Raw genomic sequence first — 13,271 nt, forward strand, 5'->3', positions numbered from 1 at the left:
CGGGGCGCGGAGCCGAGGCTGAGCGGGCGCTCGCCGGGAGCATGGACGCGGCCGGGGAGCGCAGCCTCCCGGAGCCGGGCAGCCAGGACTCCCGGGCCGGCGACGACATCGAGATCGTCGTCAACGTGGGGGGCGTGCGGCAGGTGCTGTACGGGGACCTCCTCAGCCAGTACCCGGAGACCCGGCTGGCCGAGCTCATGGGCTGCTTGGCGGGGGGCTACGACACCATCTTCTCCCTGTGCGACGACTATGACCCCGGGAAGCGCGAATTCTACTTCGACAGGGACCCGGACGCCTTCAAGTGTGTCATCGAGGTGTACTATTTCGGGGAGGTCCACATGAAGAAGGGCATCTGCCCCATCTGCTTCAAGAACGAGATGGACTTCTGGAAGGTGGACCTCAAGTTCCTGGACGACTGCTGCAAGAGCCACCTGAGCGAGAAGCGCGAGGAGCTGGAAGAGATCGCGCGCCGCGTGCAGCTCATCCTGGATGACCTGGGCGTGGACTCGGCCGAGGGTCGCTGGCGGCGCTGCCAGAAGTGCGTCTGGAAGTTCCTGGAGAAGCCCGAGTCGTCGTGCCCGGCGCGGGTGGTGGCCGTGCTGTCCTTCCTGCTCATCCTCATCTCGTCGGTGGTCATGTGCATGGGCACCATCCCCGAGCTGCAGGTGCTGGACGCCGACGGCAACCGCGTGGAGCACCCGACGCTGGAGAACGTGGAGACGGCGTGCATCGGCTGGTTCACGCTGGAGTACCTGCTGCGCCTCCTCTCCTCGCCCAACAAGCTGCACTTCGCCCTGTCCTTCATGAACATCGTGGACGTGCTGGCCATCCTCCCCTTCTACGTGAGCCTCACGCTCACGCACCTGGGCGCCCGCATGATGGAGCTGACCAACGTGCAGCAGGCCGTGCAGGCCCTGCGGATCATGCGCATCGCCCGCATCTTCAAGCTGGCCCGCCACTCGTCGGGCCTGCAGACCCTCACCTACGCCCTCAAGCGCAGCTTCAAGGAACTGGGGCTGCTGCTCATGTATCTGGCCGTGGGCATCTTTGTCTTCTCGGCCCTGGGCTACACCATGGAGCAGAGCCACCCCGAGACCCTGTTCAAGAGCATCCCCCAGTCCTTCTGGTGGGCCATCATCACCATGACGACCGTTGGCTACGGGGACATCTACCCCAAGACCACTCTGGGCAAGCTCAACGCGGCCATCAGCTTCTTGTGCGGGGTCATTGCCATCGCGCTGCCCATCCACCCTATTATCAACAACTTCGTCAGGTACTACAATAAGCAGCGGGTCCTGGAGACAGCCGCCAAGCACGAGCTGGAGCTGATGGAGCTCAACTCGAGCAGTGCGGCCGAGGGCAAAGTGGGGTGCTCCCGCAGTGACCTGGACAGCCTCCCGCCAGAGCCCGTCGGGGAGGAGGGGCCGAGCTGGAGCAGCCGGCTGAAGATCTCCCACAGCGACACCTTCATCCCTCTCCTGACCGAGGAGAAGCACCACAGGACCCGGCTCCAGAGTTGCAAGTGACGAGGGTCTTCCGGGCACAGATGGACTCGGCCAGTGGACGGATGGACAGGTGTGATGGGCCTGTCCATGACTTCCTGGGAGGGGCTGTCCTTTGTCCCCTCAACCGTCTCCTGAACAGAACTCTGAAGGCCCCCTTGGGCACCTCTGGTGAGGCTGGGTAAGACCCCTCTATGTTGCCGGCAGTCAGGAGCCCGTGGGGAGAGAGGGGTGTCCAGGAGTCGCGGGCAGCGTGGGGTGACAGAGGCCATGGTCTGGCTGATGGCAGGAGCCCTTGCCCGGTTCTGTATCTCCTTCAATAAAGCCTCCTGCTCTGTGCACCCACCTGTGTTGTAGGTTCTGTCCCGGGCTGGCTTGGCCCCCGATACCCCACCCCTCAGACATGGCTCGGGTGCACGCAGTGCCAGGCCGGGAAGTAGGTGTGCAGCCCAGGGGGGGGGGGCTATTTTTAGTTGAGAGCTAATTAAAGAAGGGTTCATACACAGGGTTCCGCGCCAAGGAGCCTTGCCACATTCCAGGAGGCTCTGTGCCGGCGACTCCTTCCTTTTGTTTCCTTCTGAGGAAAAGCTTGTTCCCAGGAGGGGAAGAGTTCACCGAGCTAGAAACACCGAGTGGCGTGGTTACCACTTATTTATCACCTGTGGGAGGCCCTTTTCACAACTTCTTTCCATTCCTTCCAGCAACCCTGCTAGATAGGTATCCCCATTTGACAGATGAAGAAACTGAGGCCCGGGACCACACAGAGCAGGGATTCAGTCCCAGGTGTAAAGATCCCAAAGCCCATGCATTCTCTTTGCTTTGAGGTGGCTTTGGGACAGAGGCGTGCGCTTGGGCCCACAAGGGAGGGAAGGTCTGTAGACCAGGAGAAGAGCTGAGCTTCCTCAGGGTGGGTGTGCCTGTCCTCCAGCCCATCCTTCCTTCTAGAACCAGGACCTCTGCCGTATCAGCTGAATGGGCAAAGCTGAGTGTGCCCGGGTGGCCCACTTTCAGCCTGGTCTATGAATCCCAGAGGAACAGAGACAGACAGACTTGGGTTTGCAGCCCAGGGAATGAGGAAGATATCTCTGAGATGTCCTCCAGCTCAAATACTTTTCTCGCATTTTTCTTTAGCACTTTTCTCTCCCCCACCACTCCTTTAGCTGTGTGGTCTCAGGCCTGTTGATCAACCTCTCTGATCCTCATTGTGATCATTCATTAAGGGGGGCTATTAAAATGATCTCAGAGACCCATGGTGCTTAACACAGTGCCTGGCACATAGTAGCTGCTCAGTAAATGACAGCCATCCCTATGACCGTGTGCTGAGAGGGAGGCAGGTCCCAGAGCTGTCTACTCTGGCCTCCAAGGTCGGGGCTGGGTCTGCGCAGCAGCAAGGGGAGGGGACAGGGCTCTGCCACGCTGTTCGTAGTCAGAGGCAGTCCCCTTGGACAGGCTTGGTCTTGGCAGGCCCTTCTCCCTGGCTGTCTATCTTCCAGGAGCCCCAGAGCTCTGTTCTTCCTTCCCCGGCTGCGGCAGCTGATGAGCCATGGTCGGGGAGTAGGGTCGGTGATCCCCCCAGTCTTTCCTCTTCTCTGAGCCCTGGTTTGCCCACAGGCATGCAGAGGGATGGTTTCTCTGGGCTCCTTCCAGGATTTCAAAGCCTCGGGCGTGTAGTGTTGAGGACTCCAGGGGGTGGGAGGCGGCCCTGTGGTAAGGGGACTTGGAAGGGAGGCCAAGGGAGGTAGAGGAAGGAGGTGGGGCTGGGACTGTGGGACTCCGTGGAGGTGGAAGGGGGGGGAGGAGGGGGTTGTTGCTTGGTCTGTGTGGGCCTTGGCTCAATGGGGGCTCTGGAGCCTAAGTGGGGGAAAAGTTCCTGGTTGGGGAGAGGCCAGGGGGGCCCCGGGTCGGGAGGCACCTTCTCTTTGCTTCACCTGGGGGCAAGGGGAGAGTGTCTTTATAGCTAGAAAAGCATCTCAGAGTCCAGCTCATCTACTGGAAGGAGGAGAGGATGAGGATTTGTCTGAGAACCTTCATGAATTAGGATTAGAGGGTGTCCCGGTGTCAGAGGAGCTCAGAGGGGGACAGGCTGGTTGTGGAGGGGTGGCCAGGCGGCTATGGGAGCCAAAGCGGAGGGGCAGCCTTCTCTCCCTGGGGAATCTTTGCAGGGTACATTAGAACTGCCTGGGAGCTCTACAAAATCCTGGTGGGCAGCCGGCACCCACAACCGTCACATGAGAATCCTAGGGTGACACCCAGGCATGAGAATTTTTAAAAAACTTTCAAGTGCACACGAGTCATCTGGAGCTCTTGCTAAAATGCAGGATCGGTAGATCTGCCCGGGCCCCTGAAATCCTGCATTTCCAACAAACCCCCAGGTACAGCCGCTACCTTCCAGGAACCCCGGGGCTGGTCCTGAGGCCAGAACAGGAGCAGGCAAGCTATGGCCTGGGCCCCAAATGTAGCCTGCCATCTGTACAGCCCATGAGCTAAGAAGGCCTTTTACACTTTTAAGTGGTTAAAAAAAATAATTGGAGAAAGAATAACGTTTTGTGACACATGAAAAGTATCTGCAATTCAAATAAAGTCTTAGTGGGACAGAGCCAAGCCCATTTCTCAGATTGTCTCTGGCTCAAGGGCGGAGGTGAGTAGTTGTGAAGGAGATCAGCTGGCCCTCAGAGCCCAAACTATCTTTTATCTGGCCCTGTACAGCGACAGCGCCCCAACCCTGGGTGTGGGAAATGAGATCTCTTGGGCCTTGAAGAATGAGTAGGAGTTCTCCCAGAAGCAGAGGGAGCTGTGCAAAACCCAGGAACATCATGAGCAAAGACCCAGGAGCAGGGGGCCCTCTTCCGAGGGGGCGGGACTTGGGTCCCTCTCGGTGTCCCCGGGGGTCAGAGCGGCCTTCCTTTCTTTCCTTCTGAGAATCCCCAAGTCCTGGCTTCCTACACCGGGTTCTCTGCAAACCCTGGCTCCTGCTTTGCAAGCCAGTCTCCCCCTCCCTTCCTGACCTCTCGTCCATGGTGTCACCAAATCTCCCCTCGCCTGGGACCAGAGCCTAAACATCCTTTTCTCTGACTTGGGTGATTCTGACAAACTTCTTGGGCCTCGTTAGTTTCTGAGAGAGAAAGAAAGAAAAATATGTTTCATGGAATTGCAGAATATCCAAGTTAAAAGGAAAGTAGGCATCGTCTAGTCCGGCTCTCCTCCAATGAACTGATGGGGAAATGTGGTACCAAATCCTGTGCAGTCTAGTGAGGGGGAATTCATTAAAGGCCTGCAGCTCACAGCCAGATTGAGGGGCCCCTTTGTTCTCACAATGTTGAGAGCATTGTGCCATTTTGAAAACAGAATTGTGAGTGCAAGTCTGTGTGTGTGTGTGTGTGTGTGTGTAAAAACAAATCATGCAGTGAATTAATTATCCTCAGTTTTACAGATAAGGGAATTGAGGCCCAGAGAGCAGAGGCAACAGGCTGGTGGCCGTGTGCCACTCCTTGGTGGCCGACGTAGGAGCTGCGCCCATGGCCTGCAGCCTACCCTTACCCACAGCCAGGCCAGGGTGCTCTCGCAGTCTCCATCAGAGCTCAGGGCCCCAGAGACTCCCACCTAGTGTTTGCCCCCGAGCTTCCTAATGGTGCAAGATGCTGTCATCTGATCTCTTGGAAAGCCACATTCCAGATGGACTGGTTCTGGCGGTAGTGTTTTTTTAAGGAAAGATTGAGAAGGAAAACACATTTCCTTGAGCAAGCAGCTTTGGACCAGATGCTTGGGCCATGCACCATTCAAGATCCATGTTGGCAATGGTAGGAGGTGTCTGGAGCATAAAACCTGCCATCTGGGGTCTGGAGGTACCACCGAAAACAATGAAACAAAATACCCAGAAAATGGGGGAAAAAAATCTGTGAAAGTGGCAAGACCTGAAATTCTTTCACACACACTTCCTAAGAAACCCTGACAGGCAGGTAAGACTCTAGCAATTGCCCGGGGTTTCAGGAATGGGTGCACATTGCCGGATTTAAAGGGGGTCCTGCTAACGGGGGAGTTCCGGCGGATGATGGGCCAGGGCGGGGGATGCTTGGGAGGCAGGGGGGCCCTTGCCTGCCCCTGGCCCAGGCAGGGAAGGGGCTGCCTGCTCCTCCTAAGTCCCAGCCAGGCCCAGTCCTCTCCGCTGCCCCGCAGATGCCTCTTGACATCTCCTGGGAAACATGGGGCAGGTGTTTCCAGAAAGGTCTCCCACCTTCCAGCTGGAGACAAGCAGGTTCTGTGCACCGCGCTCGCAGGCACGTATGTAGCAGCAGATTTGTAAGTGGATTTCAGCTGTACCCCTAATCTGAGGTGGAAGCCCCCCTGAAAGGCTTTTCTCCCCTCGTAGCAGCCCGAGACGCAGCTACAGGGATGCTCTGGGTTTCCAAAAAGGAAAGAAACAGAAGCAAAGATTAGGGGACTGCGCTCCATCGTTTTACTGCCACGGTCAGCCAGCCAGACCGGGAGCCAGGGCGGCCGTCAGTGTGACCTTATTTCCCTCTCTGGACAACCCGCCAGGAAGGTGTGGCTGGTTCTGTGGCGGATGACACGCGTGTGGTCACGCAGCTGACGGGAGGTCCGCGGGGGAGTCCAGCTCAGGCGGGGTGCCCACCAGCCTGCAGAGCGGCATCTCTCCCCACCACTGCCGTCCTTCTGTCAGGCTTGCTGGGAGGGAGAGAGCCGCCCTCCTTGGGCATCTGCCGGCGACCACCTCCCAGTGGGCACGTGGCTTCTCCCCAAACACAGTGCGATGCCTCTTGACAAGGCTTGGCTGGGCACACGGGACCCGGGCTTGCTGCGGTGGCAGCCCAGCTCGGGGAGGAGGTGCAGGTGTGAACACACGGGCCAGTGTCTGCGGGCGCACGTGTTGGCGAAGCGGTCGGGACCCGGGCTTTGAAGCCAGGCGCCTTGTCCCTGCCATATAGTCTGGCTCCTCGCTGGATCTGGAGGGGTGGGGCTGACCTGGCCTTAGAGTGGAGGCCTCAGGGGAGGCCCAGCCAGCTCACAGGTGGACTGGAGCCTCCAGGACCACAGGTCTGCCTCTTGCACCTGAGTGGGTATGGGAGGTGGGAGCAGAGCCCTCCCTCTCCCTCCTGGCGGTGCCTCCCCTGCCCCAGACTAGTAGCATGGCACTCGAGGCCCTTCAGGGCAGGCTCCAAAGTCTCTCTGCAGCTTCATCTCCCACTGCCCCCACCCCCACCCCCCTCCACTGCACCAGGCCCGTATCCCAAACTCCGGCGCCTCTGTACTCCCTCCTCTGAGCAGGGGACTCCTGTTGTCCCTACGGCCCTTGCAGCTTTCCACTACCCCTGCTTCCAGACCAGGATGAAAGGCCCTCTTCCCGGCTCCCAGCTAACGCTGCCTCCTACATGGCCCAGAGAGGGGCAGCAACCGTGCTGGAGAGACTCCCGAGTCAACCACCTCACTCCAAACCGGGCAAAATAGACCGTCGCCAGAGCCAGACCCCCTGATCCTGTCTCCATGCGCACCTCCCTCTCTGTCCGCTCCCCATCCACTCCTGGCCACGGGTTTGGGCCAAGCGTCAAAACTGAGGTTTTATTTATTTATTTATAAAGATTTTATTTATTTATTCGAGAGAGAGAGAGCAAGTGAGAGGAGAAGTAGAGAGAATCTGAAGCAGACTCTGCACGGAGCACAGAGCCCGATGCGGGGCTCGATCCCACAACCGTGAGATCATGACCTGAGCGGAAGGCAAACGCTTAACTGACTGAGCCACCCAGGCACCCCACATCGTCACCTTTTAAAGTTCATAGCCAGAATGAGGGCTCTACCTGCTTCTACCTCTCACAGACCTGGGAGCACATGATGGAAGTGCCGGACAGTGTGTGTGTGTCTGTGTGTCCGTGTGTCTGCGTGTGTGGATGTGTTCGCGTGCAAAAATACATCCACTCCTGCCTTCTAAATGAAAGGAAGACCCTAGGAGTCCTGGTTCGCCCCGAAGCCCCTCCTTCCCACTCCAGCTCCCTGCCTTCCTGAGACCTGGTTCCCAGCCAACAATGGCTGTCCATCCTGAGGAGCACCAACCACGTCCTGCTCCTGGATCAGACAGGCAGGGAACGTGGCTGACAGGGGACCCCAAATACCCGCCTCAGCTGCTGCCCAGAGCACAGGCAGGGGTGGGCCGGCAGGGACAAGTCTCTCCGGATAACCCACTCTGTGCCCAGCATGTGGCACATTTTCCAGAAAACTGAAGCTGGGAAAGCTTAAGCCCCTTGTCCAATTTCCCACTAAAGGTGGCAGGGTGGCCAGGCCAGGACCGAAGCCCCTCCCTGGGGACGGAGGCCCCCGCTGTCTGCGCCTCGCACTGTTGCCTGTGGGACAGTGAGTGACCTGTGCTGTGAGCCCCCGGGGGCAGGTTTGTCTCTCTCCTGGCACCTAGAGCAGTGCCTGGCACACAGTGGGTGCATAATAAAATAGGGGATAAACTTACTGTCACCTGCTCTGTGCGCAGCACAGTGCCATGGGTGGCCAGACTCCTGGTCAGACCCAGACCTTCTCTTTTTTTTTCTTTTAAGATTTTATCTATTTATTTGACAGAGAGACAGAGAGAAAGAGCACAAGCAGGGGGAGCAGCAGAGGGAGAGGGAGAAGCAGGCTTCCCGCGGAGCAGGGAGCCCGATGCGGGGCTCGATCCCAGGACCCCGGGATCATGACCTGAGCTGAAGGCAGACGCTTAACCGGCTGAGCCACCAGGCGCCCTGACCTTCTCTTCCTTAGATTCTATAGGGGCTTGTCTTGTCTCTTGGCGGTGGGGACAGATCATCAGTTTCCAGTGTAGGGGAGGGGGGCTCCCCAACTTGACAATTCTCTGGGGCATCAGCTGGGTGTCTACACTTTAACACACTTCCCGCACTATCTGCCCGGAGATAGCATCAGATTCCACAGGTTAGGGCTCGGTCCTACAAGACTGTCTGTACCAGCGGTTGGTCGACGGGAGGTTCCAGCAGCCTCCGTGAACTCAGGATGCCAGTCACACGTCCAGGTTGTCACCGGCCTCTGACCCGCTGGCTATAAATCAGAGGTTCCCCCCACCCCGTCCTTGGGTTGGATTCATTTGCTAAAGAGGTTCACAGAACTCAGAGAAACACTTTCCTTATTAGATTACAGGTTTATTTCAAAAGGACAGAATTCAGGAACAGGCAGGTGGAAGAGATGCTTAGGGCGGGGTCAGGGTAAGGTCCCAAGCTCCTAGGCCCTCTCTGAGCCTGCCCCAAATCTCCACGTGTTCACCAACCCGAAAGCTCTCAAAACCCTGTCTTTGGGGGTTTAGATGGAGGCTTTATTAGATAGGCATGATTGATTAACTCACTGGCCATTGGTGCTTGAACTCAACTTGGAGCCCCTCTCCTCTCCCCGGGGTGGGACTGAATGTTCCAACCTCTTGCTTGCTCCACTAGCAACCCACCCTGTCCTTAGTGAGGTCCAGAAGTCCCCTCCATACCATAACAAAAGAACCTCTGCTGCTCTCATGGCTTAGGAAACTCCAAGGGTTTTAGAGCTCTGCCAGAAATGGGGACGAAGACCAAATATATATATTTCTTATAATAAATCACAATATCACAGCATCTTACCTCTCTGGCTGTGGCCCGCATCATGCCTGCCCCGCACAGAGTGCTAAGTGTTTACACCGAACGAGCAAGCACTTAATTGAATCCTCGCTGAGGAAGCTGGAAGGTGTTTTGGTCAGAAAGCCCTAACGTGGGAGTCACCGTGAGCGCCGGCCCAGCGGGGATGACTCTGCCGAGGCCGTTCTTATGCCTGGCCCCCTGCCCAGCCTAGGGACGGAGGGGCCCTCAGCCTGCCACACACATGGGGCCGAGTCCACAGGGCTGTGTTCACCGGACGCCCCGGGTGATCCCCGAGGCTTTGCTTGCTCCCACACTCATGGCTTTTCGGAGAGGAAAACCAGCACCCTCCGAGCTCTACTGTAAACAGTGAGAGATTTATAGCAGAGTTTCCCAGAACAGAGCCCAGCTCAGGGCCTGGTGGGTGAAGTGGGTGCCACGGCCCAGCCCACAGGCCACGCTGTTTCTGCCTCTCCTAGGGGCAGCCTCACTTCAAAATGGGGACATTGGCTCGGTGCAGGGAGCCTGTGGGAAGTGGGATCACATGTGGGAGATGGGCAGGTGACACCCTAGACCCTCGTCCCCTCCCTGCTTCCAGTGGTCTGGAGCTTCGGGTCTGGCTGGGAAGCCATATTCCTCCCAGAGAATGTTCTGAAGCAATACTCAGAATACAAGTTGAGCCCCCTGCTGCCCTCACTGCCCAAAGCCAGCAACCCTTGAAGAAAACGGCACCTCGGGGGTCTGGTGAACCGAGGAGAGGGGCAGCCAGAGGGCCCCGGCTGCATCCACCATGGCCTGTTTACTATAAAAGACCACTCACTTGTCCCCTGCTCCCAGTCTTGGCCCTGAAATCCATTTTCGGTGCAACAAAGTCATTTGCCAAAACTGCTGATTCAATAAGTTGTCACCTTGCTTAACTTCCTCCTTCTCTCCTCCTCCCATGAGGTGAGGTCCAAATTCCTTGTTGTCCCTTTGAGGCCTCTAGGATGAGCAGTATGTCTTGCTCCTCTCCATTCCCTCTCTGTTCCACTCTCACACATGCCATCCAGTGGGATGCTCTGGGCTATAAGCGACCAGGAAACCTGAACCACGCCGACTTAAACAATAGGATTGTGCTTTAGGCTAAGGGCAAGTGGGCTTCAGGCTTGGCTTGACCCAGGGGCCTGGCTTCCTTTCCTTGCAGTTGTCCCAGCTCCGCCTCCTCCAAGTGTGGGCCCTATCCTCCGATACCAGGATGGTTGCAACAGCTATATGCTCACCTCTAGGAGAAGAGGCTGACAGAATAAAGAAAACTTTCCCAGAAGCTCCCAGCAGATATCCCCTTGTCCTCTTTTCAGTGGCCTAAATTGGGTCCTATGCCCATTGTTGGATCCATTCTTGTGGCCAGGGGAAGGTCATTTGCTGAGGCCTGGGTTACTGCAGCCCTCACTGACACAGGTGGGGGCTACTGTGATCGGGCTGGAGTGTTCCAGGCCATATACATGACATTCAGACAGCTCCCTCTTAGAGCCAGACACCCAAAGGCACAACTCGCCACCATGTCTAGCCCGGGCCCAGCAGGCCTTTATGAAATGCCTCCACGCCCCGCAGGTCTGGACATGGAACCTCATAGTTTGGTGTCCTGTGGCCAGAGGTAAGTCATCTGTTGCCCACACACCCGAAGTCCACAGTACTGGAGAGAGAGCAGGAAAACGACAGTAAGAAGCTCTCGTTTGCGAGGTGGTCAGCTGAGCTGTCACAGGCCTTTAGGGCTCTTCATAGCCGCTGATCCAGCAGCACTACTCGGAGCCAGCCAGGTTCTGAGCTTTGCACTTGGGGAAATATCCTCAGTCCACTGTCCCTAGTCTGCTCTTGGGAGACTCTCGCGTGACTGTGGTCCTCCAACGTGGTTGTGGGGGTCCCTCCTGCAGCAGGTACCGAGGTGGGGCCCGGCCTCTGTTTCCCGTGCCGAGGGAACCAGGCTGCCGTCAGCCAGGCTTAGGGCCTCCCGGACATCCTCCCTCTTCCCTGCCTCGTGGGCTGCCAGTCCATTCTGTGGTCCACGGTCAGATACAAAGATCTTGTTGAGCCTGTTCCGGGGGAAACCCCTCTCTCCTGGCTACAGGCTCTGTCTCTGCTTACCACCCCGAAACTTGGCCTCACGGCCGCCCCATTCCCACTGGCCCATTATGTGGGCCACTAACCAATTACACGATGTGGCAAAGCACCAGCTCTTCCCAGCCCCCGGGCTGCTTGGTCATTGGCCCCTGGCTTCCTAGGACATGGTTGGGGGTCTCTCACTGTGGGGGTGTCAAGCTAGTGGCGTGCCCCTTCTGATTTCTTTTAGCAACTCTCAGCTCTTCTCTGCTAGTATGAATCTCAGTCATGAATTTGTCCCTAACAAACACCCCTGTTGCTTCTCGCTGGCTAGAACTGGGTCATCCCTGTGGTTAGGGGATGGCCATGCCCTGGCTGGCATAGGCCTGGGTTCCTGAAACAATCCCTGGTAGAGGAGGGCTGCAGCAAGGAGGAGGGGAGGGTGCCGAGCAGAGGTGGCCACGGCGCCCACTACCCTGGACTAATGGCCACTGGCCAGCCCCACCCCCACCTTTCCCCTCCCCTTCTCCCCTGGCTGCCCTCCATGCAGTCTGGGCAGTCTCTAATTCTCCCTCCCCTTCTGTGGGAACACAAGAGAACTGCCCCATCTCTGCCTGATTACCTCCTGCATGGCCTATGAGGCACATCCTCTGGGTCACTTCCTCCTAGCAGCCCTCCCTGATAATACAGTCTAGGTGTGCTGTTCACTTCTGAGTTCCTTGGCCTCCCTTCCTTGGAACACCAGCCTCATCTTGTCACGGCTGCCACGCCTCCCCTCCTGGCTGTGAGCTCCTCCAGAACAGGAGTTGTGTCTTACCTCCCTATATCACGGAATTGACAGGAAGCCTACCAAGCATTTAAGGGAGATGGGGTTCTGACAAACCCTAAGCCCAGAGCAGCCCCGCCCAGGACGCAAGTGTCTGTGGAGTGAGTAAGGTAGTGAGCAGGTGGGTGAGCAGAGGCTTTGTGGGGGGACCTAGCCGGTTTGGAGCAGGGAGGGATGGGAGCTAGTTCTCCTCAGAGGGGGTCCCTGAGGCATTCAGCTGAGCCCAACAGCCCTGGGAGGCCGATGGCAAAGAAAAACGGGTTTTGTCAACAGCCGAGCACTGATGGGGCCTGTGCAGCCCTGGGCAGGGGGCTGCGCTTGTCCCCGTGTGACCAGAGCCAAGACGGATTTGGGAAGCCTCCATCTGTAGTTCCAGGCCCTGCCTCTGCCCTGTGGGCACCCGGTCTGATGGTAGTGCACATACTGCCTGACGGGAATCTGTCGGGGAGAACACTCACCCATTCTGATCAGCAGGTCTCTGGTATCCCAGGTCCTGCCTTTAACAAAGGAGGTCTGATTTCTTGCCAGTTTGGTAGCATCAGAGGACCCTCTGTCCATTCTCCATTCCAGGGCCCAAAAGACGCATCTGAACACAGAGCAGAGGTATCACCCCTCTGCCTAACACCTTCTATGGCTCCCCATTAGTCTGGGAGAAAATCCAGGCTCTTCAGGGCAGCTCCCAGCCTCCGTCATCTGCACCTCCTGTCCTGACCTTCGCATGGTCACAACCATCTGAAGCTTGAGCTCAGGCTTTCTCAAGCACAGCACTTGCCACACCTTGGACCAGATGATTCTCAATTGTGGGGAGCTGTCCTGTGCATTGTAGAATGTTTAACAGCAACTCTAACCTCTACCCCTGCTCCCCCCAATTCCCACCCCCTAATTGTGACAACCAAAACATGTCTCCAGACATTGCCAAATGTCCCCTGGGGGCACAGTCACCCAGGCTGAGAACCACTTCTGTAAATGTCCTGGGCTCTTTCCCTCTGTTCTCTTAACTCTAGGGGCCTGGCTTGGAGGGCTTGCCCCCCACTTGCCAGCTCATCTCCAGTTAGATGCCCCCCCCCCCACCATTGGCTTGGACGTCCCCTTCCTTACGACAGCTTCCTGGCCAATCCCTGCTCCCCTGGCTGCCCTCCATGCTGTCCTCCTGCTCTCGCACATCCACGGCGCCTTCACCCTCCCCGGTGGCCTATCCCGCGTCTGCCTGCCAGGCGGGGACTCCCAGAGGGCAGGCGCCTGGCGCTGGAACGGGGCCAGCAG

At 57.6% G+C, this 13,271-nt stretch overlaps 1 protein-coding gene across 1 annotated transcript; it reads left to right on the forward strand.

The window, feature by feature from the left end:
* Window positions 1-7: 7 nt before the first annotated feature.
* On the forward strand, window positions 8-1,821 carry KCNF1 (potassium voltage-gated channel modifier subfamily F member 1). Its single transcript, XM_021697662.1, has one exon. It carries the CDS (start codon window positions 42-44, stop codon window positions 1,524-1,526), a length of 1,485 nt encoding a protein of 494 aa, XP_021553337.1. The 5' UTR covers window positions 8-41; the 3' UTR covers window positions 1,527-1,821.
* The last annotated feature ends 11,450 nt before the right edge of the window (window positions 1,822-13,271 follow it).

The sequence above is a fragment of the Neomonachus schauinslandi genome, chromosome 10, assembly GCF_002201575.2.
Source record: "Neomonachus schauinslandi chromosome 10, ASM220157v2, whole genome shotgun sequence".
NCBI classification, from domain to species: domain Eukaryota; kingdom Metazoa; phylum Chordata; class Mammalia; order Carnivora; family Phocidae; genus Neomonachus; species Neomonachus schauinslandi.

Coding starts and splice junctions, on each gene's coding strand:
- KCNF1 (XM_021697662.1), top strand. CDS start 42: ATGGACGCGGCCGGGGAGCGCAGCCTCCCGGAGCCGGGCAGCCAGGAC.